Raw genomic sequence first — 26,318 nt, 5'->3', positions numbered from 1 at the left:
ACATCTTTTTTATCTTTTCAGGTACTTCATAGGTTCTCTTTCCCCAGAAAGGTAAGAGAGCATGTGTTGCTGTGCATACTCCAAACCCAGAGATACACAGCATAAGACAGATGTAACCACAACTAGACTTTGAAGCAACTGAAGGACATGGAAGTTTTTTATTATATTACCTGTACAGGTATCCAAATATACTGCTGGGTCATGAGACAACTACCAAAGAAATCTTGATAGGATCAGATCCCAGATGAGAAAAGTTACTATACAGAGAAGATACCAGTTTTCTTTTTACAAGGTAAAAATAATTGACAAACCTGACTTCATTATTTTGTTTCTTCCAATAGTTTTAATACAGAAATCATGGCTAGAAATGCACACAAATAAAAGTGTCTGAACTTATAGATCCCTTTTCATCTCAGCTGCCTACACCTCTAAACTGTGGATCACATCCTTCAGTGAGACAGTGAAGAAATTCTGGCAACATCAACTCAGCTGATTTAAGACACTCCCCAGGCCATGCCTGAAGTGGTTAAATGACGAGGGATTTGCTCCCAACTGAAGCAGAAGTTGTGTCACTCCTGCAGCCATTCTCAGCTTGAAACCATGGCTGGTGAGCAGTTGTATTTTTGGTCCTAAACTCTAAAATGTCTGATTTACTGATGTCTTAAATGCTTCTTTTTACCACAGCATAACTGCCCTTGAAGAGAGGTTAAACTGTCCAGGAAGGCATTTTGCTACAAGAATATCTCTATGCAAATAGTGGCAAAGGGTCCCGAATGTACTGTCCAATTTTATTTTGAAATCCTTCCACATTCCACCCAAAGGACCACTGCCTATAAACCATTTTTTTCCATAATAGGTACATACTTTATTTTTTTGCTTAATGTCATTCATGTGTTCCCCACCTCCAAGAGAATGGAGTCCAGAAATGAAAAATTGGTCTGATAAGTCTTACCTACTTCAAAAGAGTTATGGTTTTCAATTTGCCATTAGGGAATTAGGAAAATTTTTGAATTTTTTTTTTCTGATTAACTTATCAATTACTTGAAAAAAATCAGCTCCAATAAAATAATGATTTCCCCATGTTTTTCCTGAAGACTACCAGTGAGCGCACATATAAGCTACTTAATATTTTTTATCAATTTTACCAGTACTTCCATAGTGCAGTTACTCAAAGAACTATACTATGAATAGAGTGTGTAGTCATGGAATTTTTTTATTATTTTAATGTCACTTTAATGTCAGTTCTGGGCCTTGATATTAAGTCTCACCATCAGCATTTTGTGAGGAATACCAAGTGCCCAAAAAGAAGAATACAATATATCTGCCTAATTTCAAAGCAGCTAATTATGATCCTGATGGGTTCCTTCAAATTCAGCATATTCTATGTTTCTATGATGACTTCCGTGAAAGAAAAAACAGCAATTGCTTTTACTAAAAACATTTCATTCTGTAAGAAAAATGTTATGTACCATTACCTATCTCTTAAGTAAATGGTGGAAGAGACTCAAGTGATGCAGAGAATGTGGTACCATCTACCAAATGTCATCTTGCTCAAGAGACCACTGAATAAGAAAAAAGCCAACATATCCTGTAGAAAGAAGTGAAATAGTAAGAGTTTCTCAACAGCTCACTAAGCCGCATTTCATTACAGGCATGTAACTCTTTCTGTTATTATTTCTATTATATTGGACACAGCTTTGCTTTTTAGTGAGAGTATAATTTTTTACAAATAGCAAAACGGATTTTACCAATAGTAGGACAGCAAAGCATGGAGCAACCTCCCTCTCACAAGAGGGCAGAGAGGGGAAGCCCTGAGGAGTTGCTCCACTTTGTGGCCCCATAGAAGCAGCTTTCTTGAAACTGCTTTCCAAAAGTTCAGGCTGTAGGCAGCTGACATGAAGGCAGAACAAGTGCTCATCTTCTACTAGTGTAAAAAAGGTTTTGGTCCAACACAAAAAAAAGAGTAAGCTCACAGTGCTCTCTACAGACTTGTGTACTAATTCTATAGCTATACATGCATGTATTTAATAGGACTCAGGTCACAAACGTTTTAAAGACACTTTTAATTGCTGCTTTACATTCCTCTGAGTACTTGCTAGAATAATTCATAAAGATCTTCTGCAATAAAAATCAGATTATCCTTGTCTTTATTTAGATTAATGAAAGACAAACATTGAGAAGGAATTGAGGACCTAGATCAAGAGGCTTAAAGTAAGCAAAAGCTCTGTACTCCATTATGTTGGCACAAAGCAGTCTCAGATGGCAACTAAGGTACCTGTCAGAAACCCAGTCTTGGCCCATATAAAGATTAAAACCTGCATACAAAAACCTGCACTAAGGTTTAGTTTCTTCTGACAAAAACCAAGGAAAAACTCCACTGAAAGAGAGCAGTGCACTGCAGATTCATTCTGTTGCAACCAACCATCATGGGTCTGATCTAAGGCTATCTGGAATGTATAATTTCAGTATAAGTTCTCAAAGTCTAGTGATAGTATGTTAAATTTTTTGGCTGAAGATACTATCCACACTTTCTATCTCTATTTTTTCTTGAAAACTAATGTGCAAGTTAGCTATACAGTCCATGGATCCTATCAAGAATAATCTGAGCTCTTGAATCATAAGCCTCCCTGCCTCCGTTAACTTGATAGGTTGACTAGACTTAAACATTTATATGGTACTGCACAAAGAGACAAAGAAGCTCTAATCTCTGTTATCAAAAGTGGAAGAAGCCCTGCCTTGTCCAAACTCCCTTGTTCTTCTCCCATGCCTAAAACTGCTGTTTTACCTTCTCCCTTCCACTACCACTACTAGGCCCTTTTTGCGACCTGATGTAAGTGACAAACACAACAGAAGTCTAGTAATTTATGTATTTATTTTGCTATATTAACAAATCCCTGTCTGTCAGTGCTGTGAACCAGACCACAAAACAGTGTGTTTGTAACACCTCAGGAAATCAGCCTGTGATTATTTCCTCAGTATTGCAGTGTTGACACAACAACTTGTAGCACTGTTCCTTACAAAGAGTCGTGGTATAGGGTCCTACAGCATTTCCAAAACCGTCACGCAAGGTCAGAGATTTCAAGAACAAGAAGGCAGAGCTGCTGCCAGGATACCGTGCATCCTGACATCCCAATCACCCCTCCAGCCAGACCTGCAGAAAGATCACATGGGCATCAACCAGTGTCCTGAAGCACATGTGCTCTTTAAAACAGCCTAGGACCCATGGAAAAGGGATTTTCCTTCGCCCACTTTTAAACCTGGGCACCTTCTGTAACAAAGATGAAACTTCCCTACACGTTTCCAGAGATCTGTAAAATCTGGACTTTGACAGGCATTTCTAGTACACTTCCTAAAAACTACACCAACTGTTCCCACGTTACCATGGGGGAAAGAAGAGAGAGCCAGGAGACACCACCCCATGGAGGAAGCAATGAGAATTCGTGGCGCAAAACCGGTGTCACCTCCGAGGAGGAAGCGGGAGGAACGCAAGGCAGCCGTGCCCGGCATGCCCGGCCGGCGCTAGGAGCAGCCCGCAGTTATCCCCGCAGTTATCCCCGCAGCAATGTTCCGGGATGCCGAACGCGCGGCTCGGCATGGCCCGGGCTGCAGCGCCATCGCGTGGGTACCGAGCATCCCGGCGCATCCCGCCTCCGCAGCAATTCCCTCCTCGTTAGCTCGCTGGAGGCACGGAGGAGGCGAGCAGATTTCAATCAGCCCTGAGCCAAGTTCGTGCCCTATGCCCAGGACTGGCCGCGGCCCCGTGAGCAGCGGGTGCTCAGCCCCTGCTCTCAGCGAGGGCAGGCGGATTCCGGGTACCCGGGACAGCTGGGATCTGCTGCAGGCTCCGGCGCGGCCAGCTCACTGAAAAGCTTTAAACTGGCTCGCTCCAAAATACCTCTCCCCAAGGCTGCAGGAAATCGCCCTTTCTTTTCCTTTTTCTTCATAGGAAATACATTAAATCATTTCCAACTTAAGCTGTGAAGGCAAACAGGCACTTTCTGACTTTGATGAGAGTGCATTTATGTCCTGCTGACAGCAGCCAGTCTGTACAAGCCTGTCTGTACGTCCGTGTGCCTGGCACAAGGGTCGGGATGGCCCTGGGAGTGGCTGCACTAAGAGCCATGGTGGGCATGGCCGGTAATAAACAAGCACTAACATAGCCAAGAGGGAAGGCTCACCGTGTGCAATGTATTTCCCAAGCAAATGCTCTTTTCTTCCAGTTTTCAACAGCAATGTAAATAAAATGAGAAGTTCAATGAGTGGATCAAATCACCAAAATGACCTAGTGTAACCCACTGATTTCTTGATTGTGGCAATATGAAGAAAAGCAGCTCTTAAATCTTTCTTTTCTATTAAATGTCACTTGCTAGGAAGTAATTTAAATTGCAGGTAGAGGTACAATAGCAAAAGAACTTGGCAAGGCAAGATTAACTAGAAATAGAGGAAACTTTTTAGAAAAATTTGTTGCTAAATATATATTTAAATCCTATGACAATTGCACCCTTACTCTAAATACAAAGAAGTAGCTTTAAACTCATCTCTAAAATTATATTTAGATTTTAAATATATAAGCCTGCATGTATACAATTAAAGGTATCCTTTCCAGGACCTGGAATCCCAGGTATCAAATCTTAATAAACATTCCAATAGTAGTACAAGGACCATTACCAGCAAGTTAAGAGCAACAACTGGAGCTTATAGTTGTGAAGCACAGTAGAAGTCAAAAATTAAAAGGACATTTGCTAACAACTGAGGGCCACCTGTCACAGAGAGGACCACAAAGCAGAATGACTATGCAAACATGCCTCATCTCCATTTATAACAAAGTCTACCAAGTGTCAGGAAGAGCTGGAGTCAGTGATCCATCAATTCTGTCACACAGAATCACGACAGTTCTGGCAGGTCTGTAATCCTGGTTTCTGAAGGGTCCAGGAAACTTTTCAGTCATGTATATTTTACAGTCACCTCATTTTCCAGGGGGAATATTATTGATTTCACATTTATCTATTGAACACAGAGGAAAAAATCCAACCTGACACTGGATGGAACTTTTGCAGGAAGTTTCCTAAGGTGTGCTGAACTCTTCACTAGGTGCTTTGTGAGAAGGGTGCAGCCATAACAGTGAAGTATGAGAGAGGCTATTTGCTTTCTTTGCATCTGGAATAATATCTATTCACTGGTGAGGTGAGATTAATATAATTGCTCTCTTACCATCTGCACAATTAGTTCTGTTTACAATGTTAGCTGAAGAAATGGGAAAGGAAGACCTCCATTACAAGAGGTAATAACACTCCAGAGGACATGGATTAAAACTGAGCCTGGATAATGTCCATTTAAAAGAAAATTAATTTCTAGTTATTTTTGGAAAATGTTCTTTGAGAACTACATCTCAGTAAATCTTGTTCTCTCGCTAGTTCTTAAACAGTATAGTAAATTGTTTATGTAATCACAGTAATAATAAATTGTCTGTTAGAAGGCTTTTCTTTCTTTTCAGTGCTATGAACACAATATCCCTCAGCTATGAAAAAAAGGAATGCTTATTTCAACATGCACCAGATAGACCAGCATAACCAGCACACAACTGAGAGTCTAATATACAGAGAGTGGTCAACAAAGTACAAAGAAACACACATCTTAAGTCTCAAGCTATGCAGTAACCCCAAAGCATGTGCTCCAGCAAACATACTTGTATTCTGAGCATCAGAGCATTCTTTGAGTAATGGTGCCAGAGCATCAGCTGTGATCACTAGCAATGACAGCAAAGGCATCAGATGAAGGGGTTAAGATAACAAAAAGCAAGAAAAATAGAAAATGTTTTTATATGTCTGCATTGTAGGTCCACACACAGAGGAATCACAAATCAATCATAACATCTCACAGATATCCAGTTATTTTAAGAATGCTCACAATTAATTAATCTAGAAGTTATTCAATAAGAATTTCATCTTTTGAATCACACGACTTACACAACTGATACTCTCACACTGCTTAGTTCTAAGTCAAACAAAACAGTACCACGGACTTCAAAACAAGTAAAATTCTGTTAACAAGAAACAAAATCAGAAGAAAAAGCTAAACCTTTCAATGCAGCTTGACTGTTTCTATACAAAACAAAAGAAACCAAAGCCAGTATCTTAACGTGGCAAATAAAAACAAATACTACCATTAAGAAAACTTCTTGTATGAAGATTCAAGATCTGTTGGATTTTTCTCAAGTTGCTATGAACAGAGTCAAACATTAAAATAAAAAAAACAACCCCCCCCCCCCCCCAAATAAACAGAAGGGCATATTATGTGCTTTGTATCTTCACATTATGCATGCTAGATGCATTTTGCCCAAGACTTGTGTTTTTCCTAGTAAGTAAAAAGTCTTGCTTTGAAATACTTCTTACTTAGAGGTCTTTTCCAACCTAAACTGATTCTATGGATAAGAGTGGTTAAAACCCCGAGGGCTGAAAGCAGAAAGAATGAAAGGGCCAGGCCTGTCAATTCCAGCTCTCCTCCTCCATCATTCCATTACTAGATTTCATTTTAAAGTTTCTCCTGTGCATGTAGCATCCCTCCAGAACTTTCTTTTGGGAACAAAAGCAGATGACAAAATGTGCAAGTGTTTGGATACACAAGCGTTACTTTCAAATAGACCAGGAAAAGAAATACACCAGTAATTCTAAACATGGCAAAATATTATTAACTACTAGTACTAATCTATATTAAGTTTAATGGTTATATTGGGTAGAGAAGGTAGAGCTTAAAACTTCCTCAGAATTCTTGACCAAAACACAACATCTCAAACTAATTATGTACCTGTGCTTGTACTTGCAAACAAAGTGCCAGGAGCTGTACTTGTAGGGAGTTTTCCATTATTTAGCTGCTTCACTCTTTTCAAGTGAGATTTCCCATTGTAATGAACTTGAGCTTGGGCTGCAGAATTCAGCTGTATATTGCACACTTCACAGAAGGAAAACAGTATCTTCTTTTTTTCTTTGCTTAATTGGTAATCCTGTCTGTCATTCCTCAGTCCTTTTTCCTCAAAGGTGCGTAGAGCAGCTGGTTGATTCATAATCCCATCTTCAATGATGTGGTCAGGACTTAATGGACGCTTCATACCTACAAGGAAAAGAGACAAACTGTTACTAGAGAGCAACAAATCCTTACTGTTAAAACTGCATTTTCTTTTTTAAAATGCTGCAATACACGACCCAGCAACCAGTTCTAACAAATAAGGTTCCAAACTGCAGAGGCATTGCTTAATATAGAAATAAAAGCATTTGTGACACACCACAGAGCTCAGAAATAATAAGTTGGCAATGTATCACAGTCTGTGCACAGCAACTTGCAACAACTCATTATTTTGTTAAGCAAGCTCTCTATTTTAAAGCAGATTTATTATTGCATCTGTAGCAGAGGTTAAGATTATTTTCAAATACATTTCCTTTGCCTTACTAAACACTGGTGCCAGAGCTTTTTACTTTCCAATGACTATAGCAGTGCCCACTACTTCAAACACAATTATTCAACAAAAAGGATGCCAGCAAGAAATCTTATGGAAACACTGGAAGACAGCAGACTATTCAAATGAGACTAATGAAGCCTTTCCACTTTCACATACATCCAAATCTTCAGCTTCATACAAAGACTGTATGTTATCAATATTTGTCCATCCATACCTTCACAACTCAAACTATTGTACAGCAGAAAGTCAGCTAAACATTAGTCTTGTGCAAACTACACAAAACCATGGTAAATGCGAGTTCCTGAACAACAAGCCAAGAGGCTGAAATATTAACTTGCCCTAGAGAATTAAAAACCTCATCATCAAGCTGCACAAAGTACAATTTTATATATATAGGCAGAAAGTCCATATTTCATTTAAGGTATGGTGCTAAACTGGCAGAGAAGAAATAGAGGGTCTAAGGTAACTCATATAAAAATAATTCTGTTTTCTTAGCTACACAAATTGATGTTTATTCTTATCCCCCACCACCCAAATACTCTGGATGGCCAAAGGCTGGCTCAGAGAGCAGTGCACAAAAGCAGCTCTTTGCAGGCAAGAGTGCACCTGTGCTCAGGTTTCAAAAGCACAAGACTTCAAACACAAGGTCCCTTTTCCAGCCTGGGAACCAGAGCAGCACAGAACTTCGTGTACACCTACCACCCTGTTAGGCGGGAGCACTGAAATACAGAAACTTTTAAACCAAAAGTGGCAGTAATCCTCCCCAGAAGAGTGCAGCATTCACAAGTAACACTAGAGTATCTCTCTCATAATCCAGTTAAGTTTGCTACCAAGAGAAAGTCTGTTCTGTTCTCTGGCACAGGGGTGTACTCAGAAAAATCTTCATAATGATTTAGTCATTTATATGGTAGGATAGAGTATTTCCTCACATTCCTAGCCCATGCTTAACATTTTAGTATTGGTACAGATTGCTTCAAGTACACTTCACTGATCAAGTATGGTAAATAGACTTCATATCTTTCTTATAGATAACATTGTTTGTTTGATAACAGAACTGTTAACGACACATTAAGGTATAAATCACATCAAATAAGAATAAAACTAATTATTAAAAATAATCATAGTGCATAGGTACCTAATTAATTTAAAAACAAAATACTGGTGGTCCTGAAAACCTAGGCTACAGACTATCACACTAAATCATTTAAGTGTAAGTATCATATTTCAAGGCAAGCAACCAAGATCCTTGACTCAGCTGAGCTAAGATAACATTTTCATCTGAAAATTTAATCTCCTTAGAGCTTCAGTATTTCGGTTTTTTTCAATGTATTTTAAACCGTCAATAACCTCCCCTAGTCCCTTTGTTTTCTGTAATTTTTTTATTTCAACATCACTGTTGTGACTTTTGTTCTCTGAAGTAAAATGTTACGAAACAAAAATTCTTTTACAAGTTGTACATACAAACCATTATAGAATAATAAAATATGTTGCAGTTTAAAAATCCTGGCCTGTCAGAAATCTTGTACGTTTGGTTGCAGACAGAAAATAATCAAATATCATTCAGCAATTATTTCAATCATCTGTAAGATCTTAATGAAGCTCAGTTGGTTTGGATACCACTAAAATTGGCAGAGGCACACATCTCTGCATTAGGAAGCTGCATGGAGCAGAAGGAAGACTGATGGAGCTGCCTGTAAGAGGACCAAAGCCTTCCCAAGGAGGGCTGTTTTGGAAAGCACTGGGCTGGTACTGCATTAGCGCTGTGGCACAAGACACCTGCACTCCTGGACTGCAGGTTTCTGCTGCCTTTCCTCCAAAGGAACAAAACCTTGGTGAAGTCTGAGACTGCTCAATTATGGGCCAAAGCAGGGTACATGGGGAAAATCAGAACATTTGCCTCAAAAGTGCAGTCCTGACATCACCAGAAGTATTTATAAACATGGATGCACCCAGAAAGAACAATTGAGCACAGCAAGGAGTCACACACTGCACCTGCACCCTTAGGCATCCCAGCTGCCAGGATAGAAAGAAAATTAACCTTCAAACAAATAAAAACAAATCACTGCCAAGGTACACTCTAGTTTTAACAAAAAAATAACTATAACTTCAGTTTTACTACAAAGTTGTATACACCAGACAAATGAGTCCTTGAAGCAATCTCTTGCTACTAATTTAAGAATTAAAAACCACAAGCTGAAATTTTGAAACAACCTTCGCTGCCTTAAGCTCTGCATCTAAATTAAAAGGTGGCCTGATTATAAGCAGCCATGACTTCCCAACAACTGATGGGAGCAGCAGATGGAAATCACTTCTGAGAAAATGCCTACATTGAGCATAGGAGGGCTTCCAGCAGCATACTCTGACCAGTCCAACCCTGGACAGAACCCCTATGTGCAGCCAGAGACAAGACCATGCCAAGCCTCAGAAATCTGCTTGCTCCTTACAGAAATCCCAGCCCTCACCCTCCTGGGATTTGGAGATCTGATCATTTGGTAGAACAAATCACTGCATTTGAAAAGCTTTGTTTAGTCTCTTCTAGAGTTTATAAAAAGAAAATATTGGTGGCAAACATGCTGAGATTTTAAAGTATGGATGTTTTTCTCACCTCTCCATAAAACAGCAATACAGATTTTACCATAAACGAGCACATCTTATGGTTGTATGTGTTTGTTCAAAAACTAAAAAAGTTATTACGCACAAGGAAATTTTCCACTGTTTTCAAAATTTTGTATCCTTCCTTTCTTCTTTAAAGTTCAGGTTGGAAAATCACACCTTTGAAACGTCCTGGTTCTAGAACACCCAGCACAAGTACAATTCTGCATTGAGTCAGTGTTAAGAACCTCACCATGAATGAGGTTTGCCTTGCACAAGCTAACCTTTCCTTAGAAGGCTATCTGAATGCTTTAAACTTTTATGAAAGAAACATGTACATACACATTAATTTGTAATAGGAAAAAACACAAACAAGAAAAAAAAACCACAAACCAACCACTTTGTTCTTCGTCTCTAAACTTTCTAGTCACTCAAATTTATGCAAGCACACATCTGACAAGTGTTTTTCTCTTTCAAAAAGAGCTTCTTCCTACAGATAGATTGTGAAGCGTTCTGGGTGGTACTTGCTCTCACCCACCAGGAGTCAGATATGAAACAGAGCCATTTCATTCCTCAGGTTCACACATAGCTCAATAACATTATCATGTAACAGAAGCAGCTACTTGAGACTACAGTCAGTGAGCTGAGAATAAAGAGGAGTTACATAATCATTACATTCTCTGAAACCAAAAAGTAATTTAGAGTAATTGTTATAGGTAGGATTGTAAAGTATTTAGAAGTTGAAGAGTATGAGTAAGAACATGAATATGAGTTCATTAAAAGGCAGAAGGGTTGGGAATTATCATATGGAGAAAATACATTAGATCAATCCTGCAAGCTCCCAGTTCTGTATAACCTTAACACAGCACAGTGTAAGCCAAGTCTTAGCAGCAGCTGATACATAACAATATCCGCAAATTAAAATGATCAATACAAAAAGGACATGATTCTGTGAATCACACTGGGCATACACATTGCAAAGGTTGTCACTGTATTTACTCAATGGGGATTAGACTCAATTAAAAATTGAAAGGTGAGAATGGGAAAACAAGAAAAACAAGGCAGGAAACACAGAAGAGCATCCATATATCCAGCTTGATCCAGAGAAATGTTAAGTCTGTGAAGGGATTGTACGCCCCATCTGTCTTGCTCTTGCAAAAACAAGTTATGAATCAAACCAGATATACTTTACATTGCTTCCTCTTATGATTTTGGTCAGAAGAAAAATTAGTTTAAGACCTTTTCAGGTATTTGACATAAACTGTTACCAGACTAAATAGGACTGTCCCTCCACCACATTTCCTCCCCAGTACACAGAACTGATCTATCTCAATAGATTCTGCAAACAATACTGGAGCAAGAATAAGTTAGTGATTTATGACACCACATTAAAATTCTGAAGTGTAATGAGATATCCTGTTAGGATTTCTGAAAACACATCTCCCTCAGCCTCTTGCAGCTGGCAAAGAAATCTAAGTGTGGATATCCTTTGTACTTGAAGCTCAAGGCAATTAGCCTTTCAATTTGGCTGGCTAATTTACTTTTAAACAGAGTTGTGCTTTCAGAGGAGCTACAAAGAAGTATTTTATATAGTACAGTGCTGTAGGTGAGAATGTGCAAATCTTTACTCAAAGGAAACAAGCTTTGGTTATCCTAATGAATTAGTGATGGTTACATGATGCATTCTTTTCCTGAGTGCTGGTCTAAACTTTTGCAATGCCCATTCCTAATTAGTTCATACTTCAAAGAACCACTGTGCTGGAAATGTAATTAGACTGCCTTTCCTCTGTGGATCTGTGCCAGGTAAGCAAAAAAGAAAACGTATTTTAACAACTTATATATGGGCAAAGAGAATTTTCTCCCTTAGCTTTTGGAAATAATCAAATGAGTTGCTGAAGACATGGGAACAAAAACCAAAATTAACTGGCTTTCTGTATTGTTACATTTCCAAAAGGTTCATTCAGACAGCTGGGAGAAGCAGGGAGAGAGAGACACACAGGACCCAGCCTTGTTTTTTAGTCCTCTTGAGCATCTCCAATGGAGAAAAACTATCTATGCACTGAACTAGGGAAGCCTGCACACATACCTTAAGAGCTGTGGTCTCACACTGAGCTATGATCCCCTACTTCCTCATCTCTCCATAAAACATTTACACACATCTCCCAAAAGAAAAAATCCAACCCCAAAAAATACACAAACCAGCTTTGAATACCTCCAGAGCGTTATTTAAAAATTCACTAGAGCTGTTTTTTACAAGTCTCATGACCTTAATTGTATTTTTAGAGAGTATTTCCCAAACACAGATAAACTATCAAGAGGCATATGGTTTGCACCATCTGGGCAACAAGTTCTTTTGGGATACTGTGGTGAACAGCATATGCGTAGCGCCTTGTGCACAGTATCCTACAGAGTTAAAAAAAGCACTAGAGACTCTTCTGAAGCCAGCCTTGAAAAATCCCCCATATGTTTAAGGGACCTGTTTGGTTTCTGAAGATGTGTTCCTCTTTCTTTCAATACAAACCCAAACAGAGAACTGCCATGTTTAATCCTCATCTTGTTCTGAAATTCCTCAAGGAGGCATCATATTCTGTGACATGTCCGCCTGTCAAACTATTTATTACCCACCCATCCATACCTGATCAACTCTTGGCTATGTATTTCATCTCTGCTTTCAAAATACATTACATGTTTTTATTCAAAGTTACAGTAAAAACTGGATGGTTCAAAAAAGTAAACACATTTTTATTTCTTAAGACAGATAAAGAATAATCAATTTGTCACAGTACACAGACCAAACTGGGCTAAGGAATTTTTTAGCTTTAATTTTGATGCTATTTATCAATAAAAAGAGGAATAGAAACTCAGCTTGCTTTCACTGTGCATGATAACTTTTGAATGGTAACAAATGGCTGACAGCCTCTTCACTAACACATTTTAGAGCATTTAACATTTGAAGGAGATTCTCTTCAAACTATAAAAACAGATGGTAGTTTCACAACACAAACATTAGCTGTTCAGCACAAGGTAATTCAGAAAACTGGAAGCATTCAAGTAGCTAGCGTTTTGCTTTGTTTTACTGCCTTGAAATTTTCTATGTTAAGGAAACCTGAAATTTGACCTGCTGCACTAGACTGTGAGCTCAGCTAAACTGGAGTAAATGAAATGACTCTCAGCTGAGGTTATCAGTGACTGCTGTTGCTTGTGCCAATATCTGCAGTTAGCTTTAATTGTAAGGTTGATCCTTTCCTCTGTAGCACCCATACTTACAGATTGCTGGCACTCTTAGCATTAACACAAATCTATTTACACATCAGTTTATTTGCCAAAGAGGTGTATCCTCACCTGACATAACACATCAGGCTTCTGCCAAGCAGGCTAACCAAGTTTGGAGTCCAGACAGCTATCCTGGATTATGCTTCAAGACAAACAGATAGTTCTACAGAATTACCATGATACAATTTTGCTTGATGAACCATTTGACAAGTTGGTGCCTTCTACTCAGCAGTCTGTCATTAAACCACTGCTTACCTTCAGTTAACTTGCACTCTAAGCAATCTTAGCTAATTACAGAAGAATATTTAGATGCCCAAAGTGTCCAACTTTTGTTTAGATGTCATTTTAGACATTGTCCTCCCCTACCACATGCAGAAACCTCAGAGAGAGTAGACCTTCCAGGAAAATGGAAAATGGCTACTCAGCTCCCTTAGCTTTCTCTATAACACATGTTTTTAACAAACCCTTAGAATGATCCCACTATCCACAGTGGTGGATCCCCAGTATGAGGTCTGCAACAATTCTATCAGGTGGCCCATAGTCCAGTCTGTCTTTTAGTGTCCTCATTAAAAAAAAAAAATCCATTGCATATCAGACATCACTGATTGTCTGTATCTGATCCTATTTACACCCTATTTCATCCAGGAACTCTAGTTTCATATTAAATCCCAAGTATACCATAGTTGTAAAGCAACACCCAGGAAGAAGAAAAAAACCAAACCACAAAAATAGAGAGACTTATATTAGCTCTTTCTTGGATATGGGCAGGATTAAAATGCTAAACATGCCCAAATGCCAAACAGGGAAGAAAAAGAACAAAGAAAACAAAAAAATCAAAATAATTTTTGAAAATACAATACTTTAATAGGCTGAACATGAAAATTACAAGTTATTTTAACAAATCCTCAATTTTAAAAAGCTAATTTTTTCCAAGTAGAAATTAGCAAAGGAGTTTTCTTATGCATATTTTCAATTTTGCCCATTTTCATAATCTGCCTTTTGGAGACCAGGGAACTGTCTTATCAATTGCAAAATAAATAAATAAATGGAATGATAGTGCCTCTAAAAATTTTCTACAAAGTTGCTAGGTTAGGATTTTTATTTGTAACTTTCAAAGTATTGGATCCAAATCTATTTAAATCAAAGGACTCCTCGTATTTATCCCTAGAAAAACATTGACTAACAGAACATTAATTAACGTATCTCCATCAGATTTTACAACTTGGAAGAGATGAACACAAACTTATAAAGGGAAAAATTCCGAAGAGGATATAGTTTCAACCTGTGTTCAACAATAAAAGGACCACAGAAAATAGGGTTTTTTTTAAACAACACATTATTTTTATACATTTAAGAAGCTTAAGAGAACATAAAGCCAACTACAAAACACATGGGTTTTAACTATTTGGACAATTGATTCAAGATGTAAGGTACTTCTAGTGAAGCAACTATTTTATTTATAAAAACAGTTGTCCATGGCATAAACTTGCAAAAATAAAGATGAAAACCTGCTGACATAATCTGAGGTTCCTACAGGGTATTTCTATCTGGCTGTTGCTTTATCCTACTTGAGCATAATAACATTTGAAGAGTAAATCAATCTTTGGTCTCAAGAAGTAAAAATAATTTCCTACCTTCTTAAAAATATCAAGAATTCATCTCAGCATAAAAGGAAGCCACAACAGAAAGTCGGGCCTAGTAGATGGCTGTCTTGTTCTTAAGTCTGACAATGCTAGGAGCTGAATAGAAGTTGTACTGGAAATCATGCATTCAGGATAAACCCAGGTAATGCTGTGAAAGCACTCTTGGACCCAAGAGCTTTGATGATTGTGTGAAAATAATAGCTGGGCATGAACAAAGAACACACCACATTCAGGAAAAAAATGTGAGATTGAGACCTATCAGCTTGATTGGAAGCACTAAGAATACAAAGAACAGAAAACTGCAAGCATGATCAGTGGCGGTGGATGTCAATCCTAAAGCGCTCCTAAAAAGATGGTCCCAGATCAGTCATCATGCATAAGATCCTGCCATTGTCTATGTAAACAGCTGATTCTCTTTTGGAACCGAAAAAATATCAAAACCAATGTTGCTTTATTGTATAAAGGGACATCACATCTACTTTATCTTATTAATTACTTCAGTTTTATGATCAAATTATAAGAATATTACCCAGCTGGTAGTGACAGACCATAAGAATATTGGATCACCTAGTCTGAAGCCACCTGCAGGCAGGCCAGGTTAAAGTTAGCACTGACCTGAACCTAACCTTTTGCTTCCCTTTTCCCTGTTTAAAGGAACAAAAACTGAGTGTGTTTTGTGCTAACACTGAACTTGGAGAGATGTCTGGTGAAGTTGAAGATACAGCCACTCCCTAATTCCTCCTTCTTATGCACAGACCTCTCAAACTCAAGCTGCCAGTCACCCCAGGCTTCAAGTGACTGTTGCTTGCAAAATGCATTCTGAATACCTTATTCCACACTAAAAAACACAGCTCCATTCATAAAAAAGAAGAGCCAGCCTTTTACTCGTTTTGCTGATCCAGAAACAGGACATGCGTGTGCTTCCATGCTGTAAATAATCCACTCTGCTCTCCCCTCAAGTAAGAGCCATGAGAAAGAGTGCATTTGCTCATACAAATTTAGCAGACACTCCTCATTTCTGTGCTTTCCAGCCAGTGAAACCATATCATTAAAACAAACTCTGGTTTTATAAACTTTTGGACTCTAACTTTTACATTTTAATCTGAAGGTAGTACCTAAATTAAGAGTTCATGTGGCAGATTGTTTGGGTTTCTTCCTTTTTATTATTCATTTATATAAAATCAGTATACTGTTGCATATCATACTTAATAGCCAAAAATACATGAAGACACTCAGGCAATATATTGCTCTACCATAAAACCTTCACACCAAAGATCCAATGGCAATTCCAGAACCAGTGAACTGTATAAACTTGTCACAAATATGTCACAGTTGAGATGGCCATGGCACACAGAGATCACCATACAATTTCAGAAGTTTTAAGCACTCCCCCAAACAGAGTAACACCATACCACATCAGAAGGCTTCAGGTATCTGCCCATACAGAGCACCATCATGCCACTTCAGAAGGCTTCAAGCATCTGTTCTTTCTTACTCTTTAGTCCAACCTTTTATACCCTCATGTTCATGCATTGAACCTGTGTGCCCTCTGTTCCCTTTGGTGGTTGGTCAGTGCCCCTGGGCACTCCATGGCTCACTGTTTTCAGTGCTGCTCACCTGTCCTGCACAGGTGTAGCCCATTGGGGATGAGACTAAGCCACAGCCCCACTCCCAATTACCACAAACTGTGTAGCTGCATAAACTTTTTAAGCCCCACACTCCTGTATATATTCTACACCAAGTATTCAGGAGGCACTGAAAAAATTAAGAGTCAAATCAGCTATTTGAATCACTCAAGTTGATGTCACTTCCTTAAACTGTTTCAAAGAGCTCTGCAGACCCCAACAAAAGAAGGGCATGGACCTGCTGGAGAAAGTCCACAGGAGGGTCACAAAGATGATTAGAAGACTGAAGCTTTACTATCTAAAATATTCTACATAAATTACAAGCAGCCCCTCCAAAATACCAGCTCTAAATAACATTTCTCAAAGCACTTCTGTTCAGGAAAGGAGCTTAGTGCATAGAGCCAGGAACAGAGAAGATGAGGCAAGTGGCCTGTGGATATCCTCATGGTTCAGATGTCTGTGTGTGCATCTTGCTCAGGGGAAAAGGTAAAATGGGAGTAGAGTGTGGAGAGTGAGACAGAGGTACAGTGGAACTGATAAAGGAGTCTGATATCTCAGGCCTAATCAAGCAGAAGCCATCAATACACAGATAACTGCTCCTTGGTGTAGAAGTGACCAAAAGATAGGTTGTGAAATTTTGTAATGATTACCAGGTAACTGATGTCATGAAGAATGTGTAACCAATGAGAAATTGTTATCAAAAATATAATCCTATATAAACTCTTCATATTCTCAATAAAATTGGCTTCTGATCCAGCTCAGTAATCCCCATCTCTCATTGTCCGTAGTAGAGGAGGGCCAGAAGATGTGCATTTCCATTCCTGCATCTGGGACAACACTATGGGGTGTTTTTTGCAAGCAATTTCACACCTTTTTTTCCAAACTGTCCCCTCCATTTCCCCACCAACTCAGAGTACACTATCAAAGCAAGGGCACATTTCATACCATGCATTTGTGCTCACTATCAGCACTGGTTATGATGCAGGCATCTAAATAATACTGCTGACACAGTACCAAAGAGTATACAGTTTTTAGCACAAAAGCAGTGACAAAGACTAACTAAAGGTCTGTCAAGATAAGAGCCATTCAAGTTTGCCATCAAAATGAACAAATTATGGAAGATTGAACTTACACCCACCCATATGCAGGGACGAACCCAAGGCACGCAATTCATCTTTTGCTGATGACTGCACAAAGTGTGCTTCTCACCGAGGTGACTGCATACCAACTGCCACGCTAACAAGCAGTGTCTTCCTTCAGACATTTACAAACATCAGAATGCTTATTCATGACAGTCCCACATATCATCTGCCGTCCCAGATGGTGACTGGTGGGATGCTGATTTTGTCCTAAGGCAGTCACCACCCACCAAGATAGTATATGCAGGGCGAAATAAAAAGCATGTGCCATCTGCCGTCAAGTTCAGGAGATTTGTTGAGACCTACTAGATTAGTTGAAGTTTATTTTAGATCAGACAAACCAGGAGGTTATAGCTTTCTAACTGCCCAATGAAATAAGGGTAAGTTGCACTGTGGAAGACAGACAGTACATTAAGAACAAGTTACGATGTTCTGCTGGTGCTACCGACTGACCTGGGAGCAGCTGAGGATTCTCACTGTGATCAGTGGCAAAAGGCACATATGGCCCACAAGTTCAGAGGGAACCTGAGACCAAGAAGCAATTCTGCAGAACTCACAGTTCTCCTTGGCCTGAAAAAAAAATTTAGCAATTTTCTTTCTTGCCATCAGGATGTTTTTTCTGCCTCCTTTTCATGTGATCATTTTCAAACTTATACTGTTATCATTTTGATTGCTGGTCCTCCATCAGTTCTCACCCAGTTCCAATTTTTTTCCTACCCTCTCTGTATCTTATCCTCCTGCCCATGCACTGACATTATATATACAAAGAAGAAAGAAAAGACAATTAAAAAGCAGAACCAGTATGATATCTTCTGCCTGCTTCACAGCCAGCATTAACTTACTTCATGTGTCATATCCATTTATAGATGGTTAATAGAAAATACAGCCATTTCCCCAATACCAAGTATTAGGAACTCAAAATAGATAAAATAATTCTATGCATTCTTTTTAAGTTATCTAATTGAATTTCTTTTTGTACATTGATAAATATCTAAAGCAAGCAGAGAAAACAGAAAAATACATCCACAGAAGCACTTTTCCAATCTTTTTAAATCACCAGGCACATGAAAACCTTTCCCAGGCAGGGAATTAACCCTTGCACAAATACAAAGGTTCCATCACTGTCTGCTTGGATGAAAAAAAAAAAATTGTTTAAGCTGAACCCTTAAGAAGTAAAATTTCAAAATATGGACAAACTGCCTTTGAATCATTAACATCAGAAGAACAGGACACAAAGGAGAGAGATCATGAAGGTCTGTGCTGCACAGTAATGAGGGAGAGGGGTTGCAAATGTCTCTGCAGGGGCCTTACACTGTCAAGGTCCCCAGCACTACATCCCCCACGGCTGCACCTACAGAGCTCCTCCAGGAGGCCCAGAGCAAATGCTCCAGGAAGTTTCCTCCAGCCCAGCACAAGTGCATCACCTCCCCCAGCATTCAGACCATGAAGGGCAGAGGAACATCAGAATACATCAGCCAACTGCAAATGACAGCTTAGCTCCTGAGAAAAAGCAGGAACTATCTAAGGAGAAAAAAAAAAAAAAAAACAAAAACCAAACCACATCTGGAAAACTACAGGACATGCAGCCAGAGGCAATGAGGGGCAACAAGGTAGTTTCTCCAAGCTCCTTAAGCATGTTGGCTTACCCTTCTTCAAATGAGTGCTTGTAGAATTGTCACCTCTTTGAAATGACCCCAGACTGCTTCCTCTACTGCAGAGTTAACTAATCCACACATGCTAGTGCAGCTCTCTGTAGAACACATGACTTTATTAAATGGCCAGGTCATCATAAATGCATTTAAAACTCAATACCAGTTATTTAAGACAACAAGATCTGTCATAAAATTATACAAGTCACAGTCAGTCTTGTGCTGCCATCCTGCATAGAATACCAGGCTGGCATCTGCTCAGGGATATAAACATCATTCCACCTGTCAATTTACAACTATCTATTTGAAGTCTTCACGAAAATTCATGCATACTGCTCCCCTAAAAAGTTTAAAAAGTCATTTTACAAAGGGATAAACTTCTGATGATGGCAGTCACACAGAAAATTGGCCATTAATCTCCTCTGAATAAATATAACCCCCAGGAAGATGAAAGTATGAGCAGAATATACATTTTTTACACTAGAAAATGCTGAGGTGCACAACCAGAAGCTTTTACTTAAGCATTTTCAGCTCACGTTATCTTTCAGAAGCCCATTTTATTCTCAGGAGAAATTTCTCTCCAGTCATTCACTTTTCAAAGCCCTCTGCAACTTTAAGATTGCAGTAAAGCTGACTTTTATGCCTTATTTCAGTAGCTCTCTCCCTTGTCCAAGCTGTCACATTCCCTAGAGACATTTAGTCGTTTTAAATTTCCTCAACATTTTATGAATAGAAAAATTTTTAAAAACCCATTATTTTTTCAATGTGCAGACATTTGACTTTGTAACACAAAACATCCTCATGATAAAAAATTCTGTTATTAAATCCTCCAATTAATTAAGAGCTTTCTCTCTCACACTGCTTTACTGAGTTGATCTGTGCCCAAGTTGTCCTTTTCTCAATAGCTGATAACTGAACAGAATTTCTGTTAAAGACAGTTTTAAACACACATACTGCCTTAAAAGACCCAGCAGGTTGAATATGCATCCTGTGTTGACATCATAAGCATGAGGTTTTGGAACATGAAACATTTGGAAAGGGTCACTTAGTAAAATCCAAGTTATCAATCTGATGCCACCTCTGCTTATGACACTCCACTCACAAATTCAGGGCAGCTAGCTCTCAGAATTATATCTTGCAGTATTAGGCATTTTTCTTAAGCCTGGGTCATGCAGTCATAAAAATCCCCAGGAACTCTAGCTTTTTAAATATCCTTCTAATCCTGGCAGAGCTGACTGAAAGCATGAACCCTAAAGGCTCAAAAACTAGGAGGGAATTAAAGAGAAACCAATTTCAATTTTCTTCTAGATCTGAGATGATTTTTGAATGTCCAGAGCTGACAATGTTTAGGCAGGAGCATTTATCTTCTCTCACCCATGCACTTGATCAGGGTCTGGACTGCTGCTATGCTTTATCACCAGAGGAAATATAAGACTTAAAAAAAAAAAAAAAAAAAACCAAAAACAAACAAAGCCAAACCTAAATTCTAGTTCTCATTTACTTCCTCCAGGACAAACCCTGAACAATCAGGCATGTATTTGGTTATACAGTCCAGGCACTAATTTTAGGTCAACCCTGGCTGATTGGTCAAATGACTTTAAACTGAAAGAGGGTAGTTTAGGTTATAACTAATCTAAACCACTTCACTATGAGAGTGGTGAGGCCCTGGCACAGGTTGCCCAGAGGATCTGTGGATGCCCTGTCCCTGGAAGTGTTCAAGGCCAGGTTGGATGGGGCTCTGAGCATCTTGATCTGAGGGAAGGTGTCCCTCTGTCCACAGCAGGGAGTTGAAACTAGATGACCTTTAAGGTCCCTTCCAAACTATTCTATGATAATAGAATTCAAATATTCTATGATAATAGAATTCCTTTATTTTCCAGGACTAAGCAAGTCTTTCCATAACAAAACTGGATCTCCTTTTCCCTGGCCAGAACTCTCCTCTGCACCCATGTCAGTCTGAAATCATCACAAGCATTAATTAAATCAGTTTCCTGAACTTCAGAGGGACACTCATCAGTTTTGCAACTGCAGCATTAATGCTCCCTTATCCCTGAAAAGCAGGAAGGTTAGGAATCACTAGTTCATTTTACAAAATACTTCTAAACAATTTACAAATCAAATTTTTATTTAATTATGCTTCATTAGGTATGGCAATTAAGTGAGAGTCCACAGCTATTGTAATTAATTCAGCTTATGCAAAATGGCCAATTCAATCATTAGGCCAAATTGTCAGTTAAATGCCACATTATTATTTTTAAGTATTTATCAGTTCCTAGCTAACAAATGAATGAAGAAAGCCCAGTTCAGCTGTCAGCAGAAACAGACTCATCTGCCCTAGCAGTAGATTTCCTCTAGAAGAGCAACTAGAGTTCAGAGATATCCCAAAATATCCTTACAAAGGAATGGATATTAAGGACTTAGCTTCTTTACCAGGCAGTTTTCCTACCTGCATTTTGAATTATACTGTGAATCCAAAGGAAGAGTTCTATACCTACTCACACCATTTGTAGCATTAGGCTATAATGTCTACATCAAAAGGACAAAACATGGCTTGGGTACTAATGACTCCATTTTTGCTCTCTAAACAACCTGTAGGGACAGTAAACAGGCTGATCTAATGCCTGCTCCTAGCACATCTAGATTATCTTTATTAAATAAATCCTGAATAACAATAGAGGAATAATTTTATCACACATTTTTAAAATACAAAGACAAGACGAAACAATATAATTCTGAAGAACTTTAACAATTTTTTCTGTTTCTGACTATTTAGGCTGTAAACAATATTAAGTACCACTTCATCTGTTCTCTTGTTGACCTTGTAAAAGCAAATAGACACATGGACCAGGAAAACTACAAAGTTAAATTACTTTCTTTTTGAAGACATTAATCTGATTCCTTTAATGAACATTTCAGGACAAACAAAAATTTGAGGGGAAAACTTGAAAGAATATGAAACTTTCCCACCAAAGTTCTTATTGGAACAACAATCCAAAAAAGGCAGTATTGCCCCAACAATGAAGTCATTAATAAATACAGTCTACCTACATTTTTCATTTCACATCCTAAACAATGTTACATTGTGGTCCTAAACAGCTGCCACTTCTCACTCTTAGGATATCATAATGTCATTTTTGTGCACTTTCCATTTTTAAATTACATATAGACACCCTGAAATAAATAAAACTCCACAAATTCACATAATTTATTATCAGTGATAAGCATTAGGCATTAACATCAGTAAGCATTCTGGAAATAAGTTCATATGGAATACCAGTTTGCCTTTTTAATACTTTAATAGATTTCATACTATGTTCATAAAAGACATGAGAAAAAAGGACATCAGCTGAATTTCCTAAACCAAGTCACCCTAACAATTTACCCTAGCATATTGCAGAACACTGAAATAAAAAACCTGCAATTTCTCCAATGCAAAATGCAAAAGAATCATAATGAACTCACTGAAAGTACAAGAGAAATTTAATCTAAGAAAGCTGTGTGGAATAGCTATATTTTATACAGGAAAAATAAGTAATTTTTGAAAATAGTTGTTGTGGAAGAGAAATAGGAACAAATAAATCAGTGTCCTAAAACTCTGTCAGTGAGTGAACTCATTTGGGAACTACAGCTGTTGCGCTTTAGAGATTTGGATTAAAATCCATCATTATCTTTCAGTTAATACTCTTTCATCGACCAATCAGCAGTCATATGGTGTTTACCAACCCTGGTCACTTAACCCACTTGAATGGCCTTTGTGCTATAATTTGTACTTCAATACAATCAGATTACTTCTAATCTAAATGATTTGTGTCCTTTATGGGACAGATAAACACTAATCCTAAGGTTCCTAAAACAGAGCAAGCCTAAACAGGGCCAGTATGGCATCCATTATTTGCCATTTTAATACAATATTTCATTCAAGTTGGGAAACACTTGATTTGATCATACTGACCCTGCCTTTTAGATTCTCATTTCAAATTTCTTATACAAAGAACAAAGATAGATTTATTAGCAAACACCACCACTCAGCAAAACCAGCAGCAAAACAATCAATATACCAATATATAGACACAGCTTTTTGATCACATTATTTCACAGAAAAGGTAATTATTTTTTAAAAGAGAAACACTTTAAAACTCATTTTTTCAGTAAGGAGTTACATGTTCAGTAGTGGCTCACAGTCCCTGGGTATCAATTTTAAAAGTCTGCTTCCTCAGAATGGTTTTCCAAGTATTCAGTAGGTAAAGTGTCCTTAATCATTCCTGTTCTTTGGTTAATCATGAGTGACACTTGGAAGCAGCTGTGCTCCAGGGCAAGTCTAGCATCTAATTACATTTAGCAGTAATATGCTTAGGCTCTGAACTCACAAATGCTTCTGCACAGGTGTATCAGTGACCATGTCCCTAGAAAAGGAGGGACGCACACATGCAACTATAGATGCATGATTAGAGCCAGGTACATCAATCTAGCTGTACCTCAAAAAATGCCAGAGTTGGGAATAAAAGCAGTTGAATAGTTCAGTAATAGCCTCATGGTGACAGCAAGTATGCAAACGGCTTTGTACATAAAGGTATTATAATCACATATTTACCAACATATATATTTCTCACTGACAAAAATGCTAACTCCATACAAAACATACCACTAGGTGAAATAGAACTGATCATATTCAAAGTTAAGCCAGGAAAACTCAGAATTGGATAAAACATTGCCAAAGAAAAATTAAGGTGCTGGATGATCTTAATAGCATCTGTAGCTATTAACTTACACAAATATAAATGAGTTTACTTAAAATACCTCAACACAGGTGCTTGTATTTCATATTAAGTCAAACTCTTTCTAGTTTAGGTCATTGACAAAGCAAAAGTTCACTTTCTCATGGTGCCCTGATTCACAGGCAGTGCTGCTGTCAGTAAGTGACCTCAGCCTACCTTGCAGCGATGAGTGAGCTCAAAAACAAACACATACAGAGAATCAGGAACCACCGCCACAATTCTGGTTTAAAACAGAGTCACACGCTGACACAAAAACGTTTAAAAAACCTCCAGGGTTATTCAGTGAATGCCAGGTATACTCCTTAGTCTACTCTGAAAATAGCCCTTGTGATGTTCCTCGTACTTTGAGCAAGATCCCCATTACACATTCCAAACCGCCTCCTTGAAAGGTCCAGCAGAAACCACAGCTTGTTTGAGACTTCCCAGAAGTTGCAACAATTTCAGAAGTGCTGGGAAAGCTTCTATAATTCACTTCTGAAATTATAACCTAACAAACGACCAAAACCAGATCTAGCTTTCCAAGAGCAGAAATCTTTGTTTTTCACTAATTTCTCAAGCTCTACCAGAACCTCATAAAGTTGCATATTTCCTTGAATACTGTATTTGTGTTTAACTGCAAACATGAAGTAAGCACAAACTGCAATTGCAAAACAACAAAGCACACTTTCTCTTTTACTGACATTGAAATGGACTGTATGAGAGTCCAAAAGCCAGATGCAATAATGACTGCACAGCCCACATGCACAATTACAGCCACTGCAAATGCTTAGAGGAGACTGGAAAGAGGGGGAGAATTGTTATTTTTTCCCTAGATACCTAAAAATTCCTGGACCAGCTGTCCCAAAGAGTGCTGGTTCCAAAAGAGACTGTGAAGTCCAGAAACACTGAAAGCAATTTTATGAATGTGAGAAAGTAACCAGATATTTGAAGGAAATACTTGTAAATTCTACAAATCCTTATTTAATCAATAAACACCTGGCAACAGCAAAACATTTTTCTGTGAGAACCCCAGGATTTATGTCAGAAGCCATATCTCCCATCATGGGAGGAGGTAATTGTCTTCTTTTACAAACTCAGTAGTTCATGTATAAACTGAAAAGGTACCATGCAGTCCCAGCAGATTAATAGCAGCAAGTCCAAACTTCACAAGATGGGAAAAAGAATAAGAAGAAAAGAAAGAGAGAAAGAGGAAGGGAACGAGGAATGGGAGAGGTACTTAGCAAACTCTAAGGGCAAAGTCCAGCCCTCAGATGCAAGCCAGGAAAGGTTCCAGCATTTCTGGGCCCATAGAGATAGGACCACAAGATAAATAAGGAATGGTCACCTCCTGAAATACGTAGGAAATGCATACAGATCACAAGAGATTCAGAAATAAATATCTGTTTGCATCAGACACAGGTGCCAGTAATGTTGCTGTACTCTTGGCAGGTGGTGATAATTCTTTAACACCATGCAGCTTCATTCTGCTCCTGTATTTCAGAGGGCTCCCCATAGTAATTACTAAAAGGTGCTGCCCCAGTAGAAACCAAATTGTTTCTGGATATCCAAAGAAGGCTGAAGACAGTTCATTTCTCTGATATCCCTGATTCTTTCCCCCCTTCCATTGCAGAAGCCATGCTTGGACCACTTGAACTATTAAGAATCTAGAATTAACTTATTTGATTATACAGTACTGGAATTAAGAAAATCAGAACCCCTATATCAAAGATGCTGTAAAGACAAATATGTGAAACTAACAAAAGCACATCTAGAGAAACTTACAGTGTAAGAGTAATACAGAAAAAATCACCTCTTTCTTCTAACAACTTATTTGTATAGTCAGAGTTGCCATGTGGAAAACACCTCCCCAGAATTCCTTAGCTAAAAAAAACCCAGTTGGCCACTAAGGGTTTTACAGTCCATTCCTGAAATTATATCACACTGAAACACTATTTCTCTAGGATCAAGAAAAAGTAAGATTCCAGATATGTCAAACAGCTGCACTAAACTCAGTTTGAGCAAGAAAGATTACATCTGCATTTCTTACTTTACCTGCTATTTTTATGCTTTATGGAAGAGCCACATTCCCTCCTCACTCTAATGAATCGTGTATGTGACAGGGAAGCAAACAACTGTAAGTCACAGCAACGCGGCTTGTTACATCCCTGCCTAACAAATGAGGAGATGCTT

At 38.4% G+C, this 26,318-nt stretch overlaps 1 protein-coding gene across 4 annotated transcripts in view; it reads right to left on the bottom strand.

The window, feature by feature from the left end:
* Positions 1 to 26,318, bottom strand: part of ZNF385B (zinc finger protein 385B) — a 149,583-nt gene that overhangs the window by 111,978 nt on the left and 11,287 nt on the right. For 3 of the 4 annotated variants that reach the window (XM_077181358.1, XM_077181356.1, XM_077181355.1), the window contains exon 2: positions 6,805 to 7,107. In XM_077181358.1, the coding sequence (XP_077037473.1) occupies positions 6,805 to 7,105 (301 nt within the window). In that variant the 5' untranslated portion in view covers positions 7,106 to 7,107. Of the gene's footprint in view, positions 1 to 6,804; positions 7,108 to 26,318 lie in introns of those variants that run through there. The other variant, XM_077181360.1, reaches the window with a different exon arrangement.

Source organism: Agelaius phoeniceus, chromosome 7 (genome assembly GCF_051311805.1).
Source record: "Agelaius phoeniceus isolate bAgePho1 chromosome 7, bAgePho1.hap1, whole genome shotgun sequence".
NCBI lineage: Eukaryota > Metazoa > Chordata > Aves > Passeriformes > Icteridae > Agelaius > Agelaius phoeniceus.
The sequence above is the reverse complement of the archived record's forward strand: the minus strand, read 5'-3'. Positions and strand labels throughout refer to the sequence as shown.